This window comes from Pecten maximus, chromosome 1 (assembly GCF_902652985.1).
Source record: "Pecten maximus chromosome 1, xPecMax1.1, whole genome shotgun sequence".
Classification (NCBI taxonomy): domain Eukaryota; kingdom Metazoa; phylum Mollusca; class Bivalvia; order Pectinida; family Pectinidae; genus Pecten; species Pecten maximus.
In genome coordinates this window covers 59,086,710-59,106,881 of record NC_047015.1, presented here as the reverse complement: position 1 = coordinate 59,106,881, position 20,172 = coordinate 59,086,710, and the positions used below count along the sequence as shown (strand labels likewise).

Here is a 20,172-nt window from a genome sequence, read left to right as displayed (position 1 = left end):
TCTGATTGGTCTCAAATGGCAACATGCATAACTAGGCACCAAGGGGAACCTACATATGAAATTTGAGAAAGATTCCTTCAGTACTTTCTCAGAAATAGCGATAACAAACTTCAATTGTCAAAATCCAAGATGGCTGCCTGTCGGCCATGTTGTTTTCGGATTGGTCTCAAAATGCAATATGCATAACTAGGCACCAAGGGGAACCTTCATATGAAATTTGAGAAAGATCCCTTCAGTACTTTCTCAGAAATAGCGATAACAAGAATTGTTTACGGACGGAGGGACGGAGGGACGGACGGACGGACGGACCACGGACCACGGACGCAGGGCGATTTGAACAGCCCACCATCTGATGATGGTGGGCTAAAAATATATCAACACTTTCTCGGCTTCCTTTCCTGAACATCTTCACCAATTTTCTGCTAAATGGCACCAGTGTAACTTGAGAAGTTTGAAATGTGTTTTTCCACATGGTAGCCATCTAAGCCATCTTGAAATTTGGGGCCACCCCAACAACTAAATGTTTTGACCAACACTTTCTTAGAATCATTACAGCCAAATATGAGTTGTATTCCACTAGCGAAACTTTAAAAAGAATTAAAATGTAAAAAGTTTCTACACAAAGAGCGGCAAAGCATGGTGTCAATGGTTTATCCTGATGATAAATCCTGGTCATATACATGTTTGTTGACACATACAGGGGCATACAACTGTACAAAGATCCTGGTCATATACATGTTTGTTGTCACATACAAAGGAGTACAACTGTACAAAGATCCTGGTCATATACATGTTTGTTGTCACATACAGAGATATACAATTGTACACAGATCCTGGTCATATACATGTTTGTTGACACATACAGAGGCATACAACTGTACAAAGATCCTGGTCATATACATGTTTGTTGACACATACAGAGATATACAATTGTACACAGATCCTGGTCATATACATGTTTGTTGTCACATACAGAGGAGTACAACTGTACAAAGCACACTGGTTGACACTGTTTAACGGGTGCAGACTTGTACCTCCAAACATCATATCTAAATCAATCGGTCTTCTTAAATTCTTTATAAATGTGAAATTTTGTTTTGGGGGTATTCTATCTAAGGATAAAGGAAAACTTCATCTTTGTACTATATACAGAAGTATAAATTCTAGGAATATTTTACGACTGATTACATATATCTAGGTCCTGTGACGGCCCTTTATTAATACATGTACCATATTTTATGGCTGATTACATATATCTAGGTCCTGTGACGGCCCTTTATTAATACATGTACCATATTTTATGGCTGATTACATATATCTCAGTCGTGTGATGGCCCTTTATCAATACCAATGTTGGATAGGAACTAAAAACATATTTTATATTTCACCAGGACGTTTTTTCTTAAAAACTATGTTTTATATATATATATCTTGAAGCAAAATAAAATATTGTTACAGAAATCACAAATGAGACAATTCCCAAAACACATCCTACTGGCTTGTTTATCACTTTGTAAGACATTGAAGGTCTGGCTACAGTATGGATCTGTTCTGGGAACTGTGCATTATAATGTTTACTTTGTAATGAATATTAAGAAATGAGGATGAGTTTGTGAGGTAATCATGATGATGATAAGGAGGAGGATTAATGATGTTAATCGTCCGGATAGAGACCACATCGTCGCCGGAATTCTTGGCCTCGTTCATGAATCCATTTGTTGGAGACCCATTTGGTGCCGACCAGTACAGGACAGGCAGCATGTCGCGTGTTATAAATGCCTTCTCCATTCTTATATAAGTTGTACCAGAACGCTGCTCCCCCCTACAAATATATAATAGTATTTGTTAAATAGTACCCCCTACAAATATATAATAGTATTTGTTAAATAGTACCCCCCTACAAATATATAATAGTATTTGTTAAATAGTACCCCCTACAAATATATAATGTATTTGTTAAATAGTAACCCCCCCCCCCCCCCCCCCCCCCCTTCAATATATAATAGTATTTGTTAAATAGTAACCCCCCCCCCTTTACAAATATATAATAGTATTTATTAAATAGTACCCCCTACAAATATATAATAGTATTTATTGAATAGTACCCCCTACAAATATATAATAGTATTTGTTAAATAGTACCCCCTTCAAATATATAATGTATTTGTTAAATAGTACACCCCCCCCCCCCCCCCCCCCCCCCCCCCCCTACAAATATATAATAGTATTTGTGAAATAGTACCCCCTACATCAGCATGTTCAGAAAGAAAAAAAACACTTGTCATATGATTTCAAGGTCCTTGTCAATGGATTTAAGAGTTACCTTTTGAGTGGATTAAATAGTAACTATTTCAGTGGATTAAATAGCTACATGTACCTTTTCAGTGGATAAAAGTGAATTTTTCAGTGGTTAAAGAGTTACCTTTTCAGGAAATATTTTTACTCCAATGTAAGGAAATACTGTTGCTCCTCCAGCTTCAACATCACTCATCTGTAAAAATACACAAGAATTATCACCTATTAAACATTCTGTCTACAGTATGTCAATTACTGAGTTATCTCCCCTTAACATCCTGTTCCAGTCCATTACTGAGTTACCTCCCCTTGACATGCTGTTTATGTCCATTGCAGACTTATCTCCCCTTGACATCCTGTTTCAGTCCATTACTGAGTTACCCGGATCAAAAATGATGTTATTGGATAGGCTTAATAGCATATAAGAGCACACCTGTACTTGGAGGACAGTAACCCTGATATTTAAAGTGTACAGGGGAACCCCCACCTGGGGAATTCCCACCTTTTTACACCTGGATTCCTACATCTTTCTATTTATACCAGGAGTGTGTATTTTTGATTTTTAAAATCTTAAGACCCTACTCTTCATCATCGTATATAGAAAGTACTATTTACTCAGGAAATAGCAACAAACAAAAGAAACACATTTTCTTCAGGGACTTGGTTCAGGTGAAACACCAGCTGATTGGCTGAATTAGTTCTGTAAGACCTTCAGTCCATTACGGAGTTACCTCCCCTTAACATCCTGCTTCAGTCCATTACAGATCTAGAGTTACTGTTAAGTTACCTTAGTTCTGTAAGACTTTCAGTCCATTACCGAGTTACCTCCCCTTAACATCCTGTTTCAGTCCACTACCGAGTTACCTCCCCTTAACATCCTGTTTCAGTCCATTACGGAGTTACCTCCCCTTAACATCCTGCTTCAGTCCATTACAGAGTTACTGTTAAGTTACCTTAACATCCTGTTTCAGTCCATTACCGTGTTACCTCCCCTGAACATCCTGTTTCAGTCCATTACCGTGTTACCTCCCCTTAACATCCTGTTTCAGTCCACTACCGAGTTACCTCCCCTTAACATCCTGTTTCAGTCCATTACCGAGTTACCTCCCCTTAACATCCTGTTTCAGTCCATTACCGAGTTACCTCCCCTTAACATCCTGTTTCAGTCCATTACCGAGTTACCTCCCCTTAACATCCTGTTTCAGTCCATTACCGAGTTACCTCCCCTTAACATCCTGTTTCAGTCCATTACCGAGTTACCTCCCCTTAACATCCTGTTTCAGTCCATTACCGAGTTACCTCCCCTTAACATCCTGTTTCAGTCCATTACCGTGTTACCTCCCCTTAACATCCTGTTTCAGTCCATTACCGAGTTACCTCCCCTTAACATCCTGTTTCAGTCCATTACCGAGTTACCTCCCCTTAACATCCTGTTTCAGTCCATTACCGAGTTACCTCCCCTTAACATCCTGTTTCAGTCCATTACCGAGTTACCTCCCCTTAACATCCTGTTTCAGTCCATTACCGAGTTACCTCCCCTTAACATCCTGTTTCAGTCCATTACCGAGTTACCTCCCCTTAACATCCTGTTTCAGTCCATTACCGAGTTACCTCCCCTTAACATCCTGTTTCAGTCCATTACCGAGTTACCTCCCCTTAACATCCTGTTTCAGTCCATTACCGAGTTACCTCCCCTTAACATCCTGTTTCAGTCCATTACCGAGTTACCTCCCCTTAACATCCTGTTTCAGTCCACTACCAAGTTACCTCCCCTTAACATCCTGTTTCAGTCCATTACCAAGTTACCTCCCCTTAACATCCTGTTTCAGTCCATTACCGAGTTACCTCCCCTTAACATCCTGTTTCAGTCCATTACCGAGTTACCTCCCCTTAACATCCTGTTTCAGTCCATTACCGAGTTACCTCCCCTTAACATCCTGTTTCAGTCCACTACCAAGTTACCTCCCCTTAACATCCTGTTTCAGTCCACTACCAAGTTACCTCCCCTTAACATCCTGTTTCAGTCCATTACCGAGTTACCTCCCCTTAACATCGTGTTTCAGTCCATTACCGAGTTACCTCCCCTTAACATCCTGTTTCAGTCCATTACCGAGTTACCTCCCCTTAACATCCTGTTTCAGTCCATTACCGAGTTACCTCCCCTTAACATCCATTGATAAATTAGAGATTGTTTCATACACAATTAAAACTTACATAAGTCAGCCATGTTGCTATCCTGTTTCCTGTCCCTAAACTTTTGAAGGCATGTTTTTCTTCTTTCTGTTCAAATCAACCAATAAAAAGAAATACAGTAACACTATTTGACTTGAAACAAAATACATAAGACATATGACATATAGCCCCTAGATCAGCCATTTTACAAACACTATTTCCAATGATGTAAAAATATAATAGAACATACACGTTTACAAACGTCTAGACATCCAATGCTGAGAACTATATATAACACCCACCCTGACATAAATATTACACACCCACCCTGACATAAATATTACACAAACACCCTGACATAAATATTACACAAACACCCTGACATAAATATTACACAAACACCCACCCTGACATAAATATTACACAAACACCCTGACATAAATATTACACAAACACCCTGACATAAATATTACACAAACACCCTGACATAAATATTACACAAACACCCACCCTGACATAAATATTACACAAACACCCACCCTGACATAAATATTACACAAACACCCACCCTGACATAAATATTACACACCCACCCTGACATAAATATTACACACCCACCCTGACATAAATATTACACAAACACCCACCCTGACAGAAATATTACACAAACACCCTGACAGAAATATTACACAAACACCCACCCTGACATAAATATTACACACCCACCCTGACATAAATATTACACAAACACCCACCCTGACATAAATATTACACAAACACCCTGACATAAATATTACACACCCACCCTGACATAAATTTTTTTTTTTTGTATTTGTTTTATTTTTTCAGAGATTTTCATACAGTGTAAAGTACATAGTATACAATTGTATTCAGAATAATCATTATTACAGCACCATAGAATTGTAGATGATTCAACACAAATACACACATCTTAATCCAGAATCATAAAATCATTTACTTTTGATGAATTTTCTTAATGTTACTTTCCCATTGTATTTAAAGAAAGGAAGAAAGCAGAAGAGAAGTTGTAGAGCAAACAGAAAAATCATAACAATAACGCAATAGGAACGAAACAAGAAACATGGACAAAGACATATATATAGTAACAAAGACAGACATAGAGACAGAGAGAGAGAGGGAGAGAGAGACAGAGAGAGGTATCAGAAAATCTAATATTTACAGTATGGACTGTAGTCTAACCCAGATGAACCTAGGATAAACAGAATTGCTGGTAAGACAATTTAGGTCTGACTTATAATTAGACCAGCCTTACTGTATATGAATGAAGACAAGGGACTGACATAAATATTACACAAACACCCTGACATAAATATTACACAAACACCCTGACATAAATATTACACAAACACCCACCCTGACATAAATATTACACAAACACCCTGACATAAATATTACACAAACACCCTGACATAAATATTACACAAACACCCTGACATAAATATTACACAAACACCCTGACATAAATATTACACAACACCCACCCTGACATAAATATTACACAAACACCCTGACATAAATATTACACAAACACCCTGACATAAATATTACACAAACACCCTGACATAAATATTACACAAACACCCTGACATAAATATTACACAAACACCCTGACATAAATATTACACATCCACCCTGACATAAATATTACACAAACACCCACCCTGACATAAATATTACACACCCACCCTGACATAAATATTACACACCCACCCTGACATAAATATTACACACCCACCCTGACATAAATATTACACAAACACCCTGACATAAATATTACACAAACACCCTGACATAAATATTACACACCCACCCTGACATAAATATTACACAAACACCCTGACATAAATATTACACACCCACCCTGACATAAATATTACACATCCACCCTGACATAAATATTACACACCCACCCTGACATAAATATTACACAAACACCCTGACATAAATATTACACAAACACCCTGACATAAATATTACACATCCACCCTGACATAAATATTACACACCCACCCTGACATAAATATTACACAAACACCCTGACATAAATATTACACATCCACCCTGACATAAATATTACACACCCACCCTGACATAAATATTACACACCCACCCTGACATAAATATTACACAAACACACACCCTGACATAAATATTACACACCCACCCTGACATAAATATTACACAAACACCCTGACATAAATATTACACAAACACCCACCCTGACATAAATATTACACAAACACCCTGACATAAATATTACACAAACACCCTGACATAAATATTACACAAACACCCTGACATAAATATTACACAAACACCCTGACATAAATATTACACACCCACCCTGACATAAATATTACACAAACACCCTGACATAAATATTACACAAACACCCTGACATAAATATTACACAAACACCCTGACATAAATATTACACAAACACCCTGACATAAATATTACACAAACACCCACCCTGACATAAATATTACACAAACACCCTGACATAAATATTACACACCCACCCTGACATAAATATTACACACCCATCCTGACATAAATATTACACAAACACTCACCCTGACATAAATATTACACACCCACCCTGACATAAATATTACACACCCACCCTGACATAAATATTACACAAACACCCTGACATAAATATTACACAAACACCCACCCTGACATAAATATTACACAAACACCCTGACATAAATATTACACAAACACCCTGACATAAATATTACTGACTGAACACTTACCCTGGCAAAATCAAAATGAGGTTCATAATGTCCACCAAGTCCATAATTAGCAATCTGGAAATTAACATAAAAACTCAAGTTAAGATACTGAAAGAATGTACAAGGATAGTAAATGGAATGAAAGGTTGTCTAAATGGGTTTTATTGCTTGACTCAAATTCACTTCATTCACTCAGATAAACATTATCATAAACCTCACTATAACCTTACTATAACCTAACTATAATCATACTATAACCTTACTATAACCTAACTATAATCATACTATAACTACACTATAACCCATCTTCGCTAGCCAAGGCTTCTGATTACGTTACACTACACGAACCCTTGGCGGATATAGGCGTCAGTTCTGGCCCTCTAGCGGAGATTCAAAATTACCACTCTTTACGCATGAAATTTTCGACCAATCAAAACGAGCGTTACCGATTTACTTCATCTGAGATGTTTACAAACACACATGGAGGCTTGTGTCATTTTGATGAGATATGTGATCACTGACTTAAATAGATTGATCAAACACTGCGAATGTTTCCCTATAGATAGTTCGTCTCTGTATATAGGTAAAATGCCATGACATAGTCGACATTGTAGCTCTGTACTGGGTGCCGCAATTTTGTTTACTGCGAAACCAAGCCTGAACGTAAAACGCGATTTGATTGGGTGCCCTGGGATTCCAGGGCGCGACGGTTTGAACACGACTATATCCGCCAAGGGTTCGTGTAGTGTAACGTAATCAGAAGCCTTGGCTAGCGAAGATGCACTATAACCATACTATAACCACACTATAACCATACTATAACTGCACTATAACCATACTATAACCATACTATAACTCAAAACAACTAAACCAACTATAAACCAACTATAACCAATACATACTAAACCATACTATAACCACACTAAACACCATAACACACTAAACACACTAACAAACTACCTAACATAAACCACTACTAACACACATGATAACCATACTATACAACATAACACCTATAACCATACCATAACAAACACTGATAACCAACTATAACCAACTATAAGACCATACTATAACACTATAACCATACCATAACTACACTATAACCATACTATAACCACACTATAACCATACTATAACCACACTATAACCATACCATAACTACACTATAACCATACTATAACCATACTATAACCATACTATAACTACACTATAACCATACCATAACTACACTATAACCATACTATAACCATAACTATAACCATACTATAACCATACTATAACTACACTGTAACTACACTATAACCTCACTATAACTACACTATAACTACATTTTAACCTCACTATAACCTCACTATAACCACACTATAACCACACTATAACCTAACTATAATCATACTATAACTACACTATAACCACACTATAACCATACTATAACTACACTGTAACTACACTATAACTACACTATAACTACATTTTAACCTCACTATAACCTCACTATAACCACACTATAACCTAACTATAATCATACTATAACTACACTATAACTGCATTGTAACTACATTGTAACCATACTATAACTACATTATAACATCACTATAACCATACTATAACATCACTATAACCATACTATAACCTCACTAAAACTACACTATAACTACATTTTAACCTCACTATAACCTCACTATAACCACATTATAACCACACAATAATATCACTATAACTAGACTATAACCACACTATAACCTCATTATAACCTTATTATAACCTCATTATAACCTCACTATAACCATACTATAACTACAATATAACATCACTATAACCACACTATAACCACACTATAACCTCACTATAACCCTTCTTTAACCACCATCAGAATTATATATATTTACTTTATATGATTACCCACCTGTAAATCTTCTGCTGTTGCCATATTTAAACCTGTGGCTGCCTCTATTCTTCTGTTCACTCGGCTTATCACAAGGTCATCATCATCCTTTAACCAGGCACTGTAAAGGGATACAAACTGCCATCTACATCTGGTCAAAGAGCACTTTTCTTGATGGAATAACACACAGTACTAGTGTAGCACAAGCCATAATTCTGTATGTACTACTCACCGTAATCCTGTATGTACCACTCACCATAATCCTGTATGTATCACTCACCATAATCCTGTATGTATCATTCACCATAATCCTGTATGTATCACTTACCATAATCCTGTATGTACCTCTCACCGTAATCCTGTATCACTCACCGCAATCCTGTATGTACCACTCACCATAATCCTGTATGTATCACTCACCATAATCCTGTATGTACCACTCACCGTAATCCTGTATGTACCACTCACCGTAATCCTGTATGTATCACTCACCATAATCCTGTATGTACCACTCACAGTAATCCTGTATCACTCACCGTAATCCTGTATGTATCACTCACCATAATCCTGTATGTACCACTCACAGTAATCCTGTACCACTCACCGTAATCCTGTATGTATCACTCACCATAATCCTGTATGTACCACTCACAGTAATCCTGTATCACTCACCGTAATCCTGTATGTATCACTCTCCATGATCCTGTATGTACCACTCACCGTAATCCTGTATGTACCACTCACCGTAATCCTGTATGTATCACTCACCATAATCATGTATGTACCACTCACAGTAATCCTGTATCACTCACCGTAATCCTGTATGTACCTCTCACCATAATCCTGTATCACTCACCGTAATCCTGTATCACTCACCGCAATCCTGTATGTACCACTCACCATAATCCTGTATCACTCACCGTAGTCCTGTATGTACTACTCACCATAATCCTGTATCACTCACCGTAATCCTGTATGTACCACTCACCGTAATCCTGTATCACTCACCATAATCCTGTATGTACCACTCACCATAATCCTGTATGTATCACTCACCATAATCCTGTATCACTCACCGTAATCCTATATGTACCACTCACCATAATCCTGTACCACTCACCGTAATCCTGTATGTACCACTCACCATAATCCTGTATGTATCACTCACCGTAATCCTGTATGTACCTCTCACCATATTCCTGTATCACTCACCGTAATCCTGTATCACTCACCGTAATCCTGTATGTATCACTCACCATAATCCTGTATCACTCACCGTAATCCTGTATCACTCACCGTAATCCTGTATCACTTACCTGGTAATATATGAAGTACTGACCTTTTGCTGATTCTGTACGTAGCTGTTTCTAATTGGCCGGTCTTTGCGTTGTGAACTGTGGCCCGGCCGAGCTAACACCAGAAAAACAAAGAAGAACATTGATAAAAGGTCTCAGTACCTTTTGCTGATTCTATAATTGGCAGTTTCTATCACTCCAGTCTGAGGGTTTCGAACTGTCGCGGTATTCAGCTGGTAAAAAAATATACATAACTCTCATTACAAGTAGGAATTCATAGAAAATCAGCATCAAAGCGAAGTATCACCCTCCGGGCTATTTTAGAAACCATCGTTAAACTTTTTGATCTTCAGTGATTATTATATAGCATTTTTACCTAATTCTCCATTAGGTCATTCAGGACTAGTAGTGATTTAAAAGATATACATATACTTATTTATATAACATTTGCCTCATCGATTTCACATAAATATGCTCTTGACGGACCAAAAACCATTCAGTTGTTGACAACTAGTAGCGATAAAAGGATTGACCCCTACTGGGCACACCCCTTCGGCCCTAGGGAAGCCACATCCTCCATTCAAACAATATTATCGTCTTCACATAAAAACTTTACAATATGATTCAGACCACTATAAAATTTATAATATCCTCCTTTGGGATCCACTGTTTATACAAAATCGGTTCCCCTTCACCAAAGAATTCTTCAGACAGAATACAAAGAATGAAATCAGCTCAACCTTTCATAGGATTAAAGTCGACAGATGACAAAAGACAGACAGATGATGGACAGATGACGGACAGATGATGGACATATGATGGACAGATGACAGACAGATGACGGACAGATGACAGACAGATGATGGACATATGACAGACATATTACGGACAGATGACGGACAGATGATGTACAGATGACGGATAGATGATGGACAGATGACAGACAGATGACAATCAGATGATGGACATATGACAGACATATTACGGACACATGACGGACAGATGATGTACAGATGACGCACAGATGACAGACAGATGACAGACAGATGACAGACAGATGACGGACAGATTGCAAACAGATGACGGACAGACGATGGACATATGACGGATAGTTGACAGACAGACAGACAACAGTCACTGCAGTATGCCGAAACCTCCCTGGGCCATGTGAGCTTAAACCAGCAGAAGAAACAAATGTTTCTTGGTTTTGGGTCAGGCTTTTGTTAATGACATCAAATTTGACATTTTTGTGCTAGTCAGGGTGATGGACATCACTGACAATCACCATAAGGCATAATACACAAACGAGAAATGTATTACTTTAGCAGTGGTCTGACTAATCAAATGTTGTGTTACAAATGATACTCACTCTAGGGGTGGCAAGCTCCTTAATGACTGATATCTCGTAGTCGGAGACGGCTTGATGGAAAAATATGAGATAAGGATCTAGGTAAATTTCCTCTAACCTCATGGGGCACAGGATTAACAGAGGGTGCATGTTGTTTGTGAAGTAACGACAAACCAACCTGTGTCTGTGTTTATACATCTGTAAATAAAACAAAATTGAAATGTTGAACTCAATATTTCATTTATTACATTTTACCAGCGAGATATCAAAAATTCATCAATTTGATAAAAAGATATATAATCACTAGTGACAATATGATTTTTGCTTTTGACCAATCAAACGATGCTTTCTATTTACCACACTGAAATCGACTGATTTTTCTATTCAGATGAAATTGAAGTGAAGGAAGAAAAAGTGGCTATTTTGTTCGACTTCTGCAACATACATCACAGTTTATAACAAGGATGGATAGTATTGCAACAGCAATACAAATTCCCCTGCCTGAGCTAGAAGTGCACCTACCGGGTATTCTTTTCCCATTTTTTTTATGAAAGTCCCCCCCCCCCCCCCCCCCCCCCCCCCGTTTTTCAAACGGCAGGGGACTAATAACACACTTATTTGACATCAGTCAATATAACGATGTTCTGATATAACATGAGTACAGATCTCCCTTATTATGAAGGAATAAACCTCCTTGTTTGGTTTGTCTGGATGGAAACAAGCTTAATGTAACCAGTAACCTGTTGGTCATACAGGGTTGGGTTGGTCATACAGGGTTGGGTTGGTCATACAGGGTTGGACTGGTCATACAGGGTTGGTCGAACAGGGTTGGGCTGGTCATACAGGGTTGGTCATACAGGGTTTGCTTGGTCATACAGGGTTGGCTTGGTCATACAGGGTTGATCATAGGGTTGGCTTGGTCATACAGGGTTGGGCTGGTCTTACAGGGTTGGGTTGGTCATACAGGGTTGGGTAGGTCGTACAGGGTTGGACTGGTCATACAGGGTTGGGTTGGTCATACAGGGTTGGGTTGGTCATACATGGTTGGTCATAGGGTTGGCTTGGTCATACAGGGTTGGGTAGGTCGTACAGGGTTGGTCATACAGGGTTGGGTTGGTCATACATGGTTGGTCATACAGGGTTGGGTTGGTCATACAGGGTTGGGTTGGTCATACATGGTTGGTCATACAGGGTTGGGTTGGTCATACAGGGTTGGTCATACATGTCTAATACTTATTTACACAAGTTCTGTTATAAATGGCTTTAAACATAACATGCTGTGGTGGTGAGCAATGTTTTAACTTCTTGTAACTCACATGTGTGTCCTCTCCTCTGCACAGTTTTTCATACGTGGCGAACTCCTCTGAGTTGCGGTATTCGTCCAGCTTACGTTCATGTTTGATCTCTATCTCCTCCTCCTCAGCAGTTTCCTCCCCTGTCTCTCCATGCTGGCTCGCAAGTTTCCGTGCCTCAATGGCACGGTCATTTAACATTTTCTTGTAGTAACGTTTGTTGTTCTGGGCCCTCGTGTTATCAGGGGCTGTAACAGAGACAACTGAGTCTGACCTCACTCTCCTAAGCATGTATTACCTTCAGAGTTTGTCCAAATCACAATTTTTGTTATAAATGTTGATACTAACAGAGCAACATACACAGATTTTCCTTGGTGATGTGTGTCTGATAGGGTACCTTGGTGATGTATGTCTGATGGTTACCTTGGTGATGTGTGTCTGGTGGTTACCTTGGTGATGTGTGTCTGGTGGGTACCTTGGTGATGTGTGTCTGGTGGGTACCTTGGTGATGTGTGTCTGATGGTTACCTTGGTGATGTGTCTGGTGGTTACCTTGGTGATGTGTCTGATGGTTACCTTGGTGATGTGTCTGGTGGTTACCTTGGTGATGTGTCTGATGGTTACCTTGGTGATGTGTGTCTGGTGGGTACCTTGGTGATGTGTGTCTGATGGTTACCTTGGTGATGTGTGTCTGGTGGTTACCTTGGTGATGTGTGTCTGGTGGGTACCTTGGTGATGTGTGTGTGTCTGGTGGTTACCTTGGTGATGTGTCTGATGGTTACCTTGGTGATGTGTGTCTGGTGGTTACCTTGGTGATGTGTGTGTGTCTGATGGTTACCTTGGTGATGTGTCTGATGGTTACCTTGGTGATGTATGTCTGGTGGGTACCTTGGTGATGTGTGTCTGGTGGGTACCTTGGTGATGTGTGTCTGATGGTTACCTTGGTGATGTGTGTCTGGTGGTCACCTTGGTGATGTATGTCTGATGGTTACCTTGGTGATGTGTGTCTGGTGGTTACCTTGGTGATGTGTGTCTGATGGTTACCTTGGTGATGTATGTATGATGGTTACCTTGGTGATATGTGTCTGGTGGGTACCTTGGTGATGTGTGTCTGGTGGGTACCTTGGTGATGTGTGTCTGATGGTTACCTTGGTGATGTGTGTCTGGTGGTCACCTTGGTGATGTGTGTCTGATGGTTACCTTGGTGATGTGTGTCTGGTGGGTACCTTGGTGATGTGTGTCTGGTGGTTACCTTGGTGATATGTGTCTGGTGGGTACCTTGGTGATGTATGTCTGATGGTTACCTTGGTGATATGTGTCTGGTGGGTACCTTGGTGATGTGTGTCTGGTGGGTACCTTGGTGATGTGTGTCTGGTGGGTACCTTGGTGATATGTGTCTGGTGGGTACCTTGGTGATGTGTGTCTGGTGGGTACCTTGGTGATATGTGTCTGGTGGGTACCTTGGTGATGTATGTCTGATGGTTACCTTGGTGATGTGTGTCTGATGGTTATCTTGGTGATGTGTGTCTGGTGGTTACCTTGCTGATGTGTGTCTGATAGTTACCTTGGTGATGTGTGTCTGATGGTTACCTTGGTGATGTGTGTGTGTCTGATGGTTACCTTGGTGATGTGTGTCTGGTGGTTACAACCAGTCTACAAACATGTCAACAAACGTGTCTACAAATTCTCTACAAACCTGTCTACAAACTCTCTACAAACATGTCTACAAACTTGTCTACAAACTTGTCTACAAACCTGTCTACAAACCTGTCTACAAACATGTCTACAAACTCTCTACAAAACTGTCTGCAAACATGTCTTCAAACCTGGCTACAAATCTGTCTACAAACATGTCTACAAACCTGTCTACAAACTCTCTACAAACCTGTCTAAAAACCTGTCTACAAACATGTCTACAAACCTGTCTACACCATGTCTACACCTTGTCTACACCATGTCTACACCATGTCTACACCATGTCTACACCATGTCTACACCATGTCTACACCATGTACACCTTGTCTACACCATGTCTACACCATGTCTACACCTTGTCTACACTTTGTCTACACCATGTCTACACCATGTCTACACCATGTCTACACCATGTCTACACATGTCTACACCATGTCTACACCTTGTCTACACCTTGTCTACACCATGTCTACACCATGTCTACACCATGTCTACACCATGTCTACACCATGTCTACACCTTGTCTACACCATGTCTACACCATGTCTACACCTTGTCTACACCTTGTCTACACCATGTCTACACCATGTCTACACCATGTCTACACCTTGTCTACACCATGTCTACACCTTGTCTACACCATGTCTACACCATGTCTACACCTTGTCTACACCTTGTCTACACCATGTCTACACCTTGTCTACACCATGTCTACACCATGTCTACACCTTGTCTACACCTTGTCTACAAACATGTCTACAAACTCTCTACAAACTCTCTACAAACCTGTCTACAAACCTGTCTACAAACATGTCTACAAACCTGTCTACAAACTCTCTACAAACTCTCTACAAACCTGTCTACAAACCTGTCTACAAACATGTCTACAAACCTGTCTACAAACATGTCTACAAACCTGTCTACAAACTCTCTACAAACATGTCTACAAACCTGTCTACAAACCTGTCTACAAACTCTCTACAAACATGTCTACAAACCCTGTCTAAAATGTACCCTACAGATACAGGATTATTGAACCTCTTACCTAGGGTGAGGAGCTCCTCTGTCAATGTCAGGGCGTAATTCAGGTTCCCTTCCTGTCAAATACATGTAATGAAGCTCTATGTGTTGTGACATCAGTTATATCATTTCTATATATTTCAGAGATTTATGATTATATCAACTTACATATTATATAATTATATCAACTTACACATTATATAATTATATCAACTTACACATTATATAATTATATCAACGTACACATTATATAATTATATCAACGTACACATTATATAATTATATCAACGTACACATTATATAATTATATCAACGTACACATTATATAATTATATCAATGTACACATTATATAATTATATCATTTTACACATTATATAACTATATCAACGTACACATTATATAATTATATCAACTTACACATCATATAATTATATCAACTTACACATTATATAATTATATCAACTTAAACATCATATAATTATATCAACGTACACATTATATAATTATATCAACGTACATATTATATAATTATATCAACGTACACATTATATAATTATATCAACGTACACATTATATAATTATATCAACGTACACATTATATAATTATATCAACGTACACATTATATAATTACATCAACTTACACATTATATAATTATATCAACGTACACATTATATAATTATATCAACGTACACATTATATAATTATATCAATGTACACATTATATCATTATATCAACATACACATTATATAATTATATCAACGTACACATTATATAATTATATCAACTTACACATTATATAATTTTATTAATGCACACATTTATATACAAGAGGCCCAGAGGGCCTGCATCACTCACCTGGATATTTCAGTAATTATGGCAAAATACTCTAATTTAAGTTACATATTTTGCAATATTTCCCATATTGAGCCCCTTTTCTCCTACCCTATGTGTTCCACTTCTTTCATTTATACAACATTAAATCTGATTTGGCCAATAATGCTCCTAACCAAATTTCATTTAAATGAATAAAATGAATAAAATGAATGTTGTTCAGGACAAGTAGGGACTTTACCTCTATTTTCCCTATTTGGCCCCACCCCTCCAGCCCAAGGGAAGCCATACCCTCTGTTTATAGAATATCTCTTCTCCTCCAGACCAAATTTCATGAAATTCCATTCAGATGTTCAAGACAGTAGTGATTTAAAGGATTAACATTAATTTCCCGTATTGGGCCCCACTCCACTGGCCCCAGGGAAGCCACTACCTACATTTATACAATATTAGCTCTCCTTAGCTCAATAATTGTTGATGGACGCAGTGCCATGGCATAAGCTCACCTGATCCAAATGACCGGTGAGCTTATGCCATGGCACTGCGTCCATCAACATTTCTTTAAATCACTACTAATCCTGAATGCCTGAATGGATTTTGATGAAATTTGGTCCAGACGCTCACCGGTCATTTGGACCAGGTGAGCTAATCATTTAATCAACATACACAATATGTTATTATATTAATGTACACGTTATATAATTATATCATTCGTTACAACTTTAACTGAAATTTGAGTAAAGCCTGTTACTAGATTAATATCTTAATTCAAGTTTATTCCAGGAAAGGATTCAAAGGCATCTCAATATCTGAGGCTGGTAATCCTCTTTATTGTGGTATACATGTCGTCAAGATGTTTCGACCGCTAGGTGGCCATCATCAAAATGATACATAAGTATGATTTAACAGGTGTAAACAAATACAGACATTTACTTGTTGTGCTCGGTATATAAACAAAGGGACACAACTCAATATTATTGCTGTAAGGAGTCTATATGTAATATCAATGCTAAGAATGCTTTTGCATCAAGTATTCTGATAGGTCAATTATATATATCCAGCATTATGATAGGTCTATTTTATATATCCAGTATTATAATAGGTCTATTTTATATATCCAGCATTCTGATAGGTCAATTTTATATATCCAGTATTCTGATAGGTCTATTTTATATATCCAGTATTATAATAGGTCTATTTTATATATCCAGTATTCTGATAGGTCAATTATATATATCCAGTATTCTGATAGGTCTATTTTTTCTACTGGGTAATGTCTTGTGCTATGTGCATTCATTGGGATAGGCAGACAAAAGTGTTTATTGAAATATCAGGTGATTTACGAAAAGTAATAAATGGTTGTGCTGATTATATCCGTACCATCATGTTGGAGTAGGATAGATAGTCGAGGATGTCCACACGTTCTGCGGTTTTGTTTATCTCCCTTGTCTCCTGATTCAGTGATGTTTGCATCCATAATGAGGTATGGTAGTAGTCCTTGATGGTGTAGGCCAGTCGGCCAATCGTGAAGCACTCCTCAGCTGTAACAGTACCACCAGTTACTACTGACATGACGTCATGCTGTACCACCAGTTACTACCGGCATGACATCATGTTGTAAGGGGGTCACACCCCATGTTGGGGTGTCAATAAGAGCACAATGCCATGCTGTTAGGGGGTCGCGCCTGGTGGTGAGGTGTCGATAAGGACAAGTCATGCTGTTACGGGGTCGAACCCAGTGTTTGGGTGTCGATAAGGGCACGACGACATGCTGTTAGGGGGTCACGCCTGGTGGTGAGGTGGCGATCATGTACCACCAGTTACTAATGGCGTGACTTCATGCTGATATAGGGTCGCACTCGTTAATGTGGTGTGGACAAGCACGCATCACTGACCAATTACTGATGCATCATGGGTAAACTGGCAAACTCAAGCCAATACATATGGATTTAAAGCAAATATCCCTAATGTATTGACAAACTTCTCTGTCAATCAGTGATCAAAGCTCATGTCGACATGTAACCATGCAGTATCCAAACAAGTCTGGTCCTGAAACACTGTCCTGGAGATATCTCACCCTGTAATCTATTTTCGTTGCGTTTGGACATCGTTACGTTTGGAAGTCGTTACGTTTGGACGCCGTAATGTTTGGATGCCGTAACGTTTGGACGGCGTTACGTTTGGATGACATTACGTTTGGACATCGTTACGTTTGGACGTCGTTATGTTTGGACGTCGTTACGTTTGGATGACGTTATGTTTGGACGTCGTTACGTTTGGATGACATTACGTTTGGACGGCGTTACGTTTGGATGACATTATGTTTGGACGTCGTTACGTTTGGACGTTGTTACGTTTGGACGTCGTTACGTTTGGATGACGTTATGTTTGGATGACGTTACGTTTGGACGGCATTACGTTTGGACGTCGTTACGTTTGGACGTCGTTACGTTTGGATGACGTTACGTTTGGACATCGTTACGTTTGGATGACGTTACGTTTGGATTTCATTAAGTTTGGACATGATTACATTTGGACATCGTTAAGTTTGGACATCGTTACATTAGGACGTTGTTACGATTGGACGCCGTTACGTTTGGAAGTCGTTACGTTTGGACGCCTAATGTTTGGACGCCGTAACGTTTGGACGGCATTACGTTCGGATGACGTTACGTTTGGATGACATTACGTTTGGATTTCATTAAGTTTGGACATCATTACATTTGGACATCATTACATTTGGACATGGTTAAGTTTGGACGTCGTCACGTTTGAATGTTGTTACATAATACTTACTTTGTACACGGAGAAGGATAGGTAATCTAGGATGTCCTTACGATGGACCGTCTTGTTGACTTCCTTGTCGAGTTTATTGAGGGCCACTTCCATCCACAATGACGTGTGATAATAGTCAAGGTCATGATATGCCACACGCCCTAACTCAAAGCAGTCGTCAGCTACAACCGACACACCAGTACCATGCTAAAGCCTCTCAAAGTTTTCATATAATTTATGACAAAATCACAAAAACATGTTAAATGATAGAGCATATACCCTAATGATGACGTGAGAATGAGTACCGCGATAAAAACCTATAAAATACCAATTCTACGGGAATCTCTAATGCAGTGCCCCACACTCTATATGTAAATGAACAACAGGAAATATGTAATACACGTATGTACAGACTGTCAGGACATATGTCATACACGTATGTACAGACTGTCAGGAAATATGTAATACACGTATGTACAGACTGTCAGGAAATATGTCACACACGTATGTACAGACTGTCAGGAAATATGTCACACACGTATGTACAGACTGTCAGGAAATATGTCACACACGTATGTACAGACTGTCAGGAAACATGTCATACACGTATGTACAGACTGTCAGGAAATATGTCATACACGTATGTACAGACTGTCAGGAAATATGTCATACACGTATGTACAGACTGTCAGGAAATATGTCACACACGTATGTACAGACTGTCAGGAAATATGTCACACACGTATGTACAGACTGTCAGGAAATATGTCACACA

At 38.8% G+C, this 20,172-nt stretch overlaps 1 protein-coding gene across 2 annotated transcripts in view; it reads right to left on the bottom strand.

Moving 5' to 3' along the window:
• Positions 1-367: 367 nt before the first annotated feature.
• LOC117339535 (prolyl 4-hydroxylase subunit alpha-1-like) overlaps positions 368-20,172 on the bottom strand; it is a 35,417-nt gene continuing 15,612 nt past the window's right edge. Inside the window, exons 4-13 of one of the 2 annotated variants that reach the window (XM_033901199.1) lie at positions 19,419-19,579; positions 15,813-15,864; positions 13,098-13,321; positions 11,803-11,979; positions 10,478-10,548; positions 9,160-9,259; positions 7,272-7,325; positions 4,510-4,575; positions 2,423-2,491; positions 368-1,822 (exon numbers count right to left, since the gene is read on the bottom strand). In XM_033901199.1, the coding sequence (XP_033757090.1) occupies positions 1,655-1,822; positions 2,423-2,491; positions 4,510-4,575; positions 7,272-7,325; positions 9,160-9,259; positions 10,478-10,548; positions 11,803-11,979; positions 13,098-13,321; positions 15,813-15,864; positions 19,419-19,579 (1,142 nt within the window). In that variant the 3' untranslated portion in view covers positions 368-1,654. Of the gene's footprint in view, positions 1,823-2,422; positions 2,492-4,509; positions 4,576-7,271; positions 7,326-9,159; positions 9,260-10,477; positions 10,549-11,802; positions 11,980-13,097; positions 13,322-15,812; positions 15,865-18,002; positions 18,164-19,418; positions 19,580-20,172 lie in introns of both variants that reach the window. The other variant, XM_033901209.1, reaches the window with a different exon arrangement.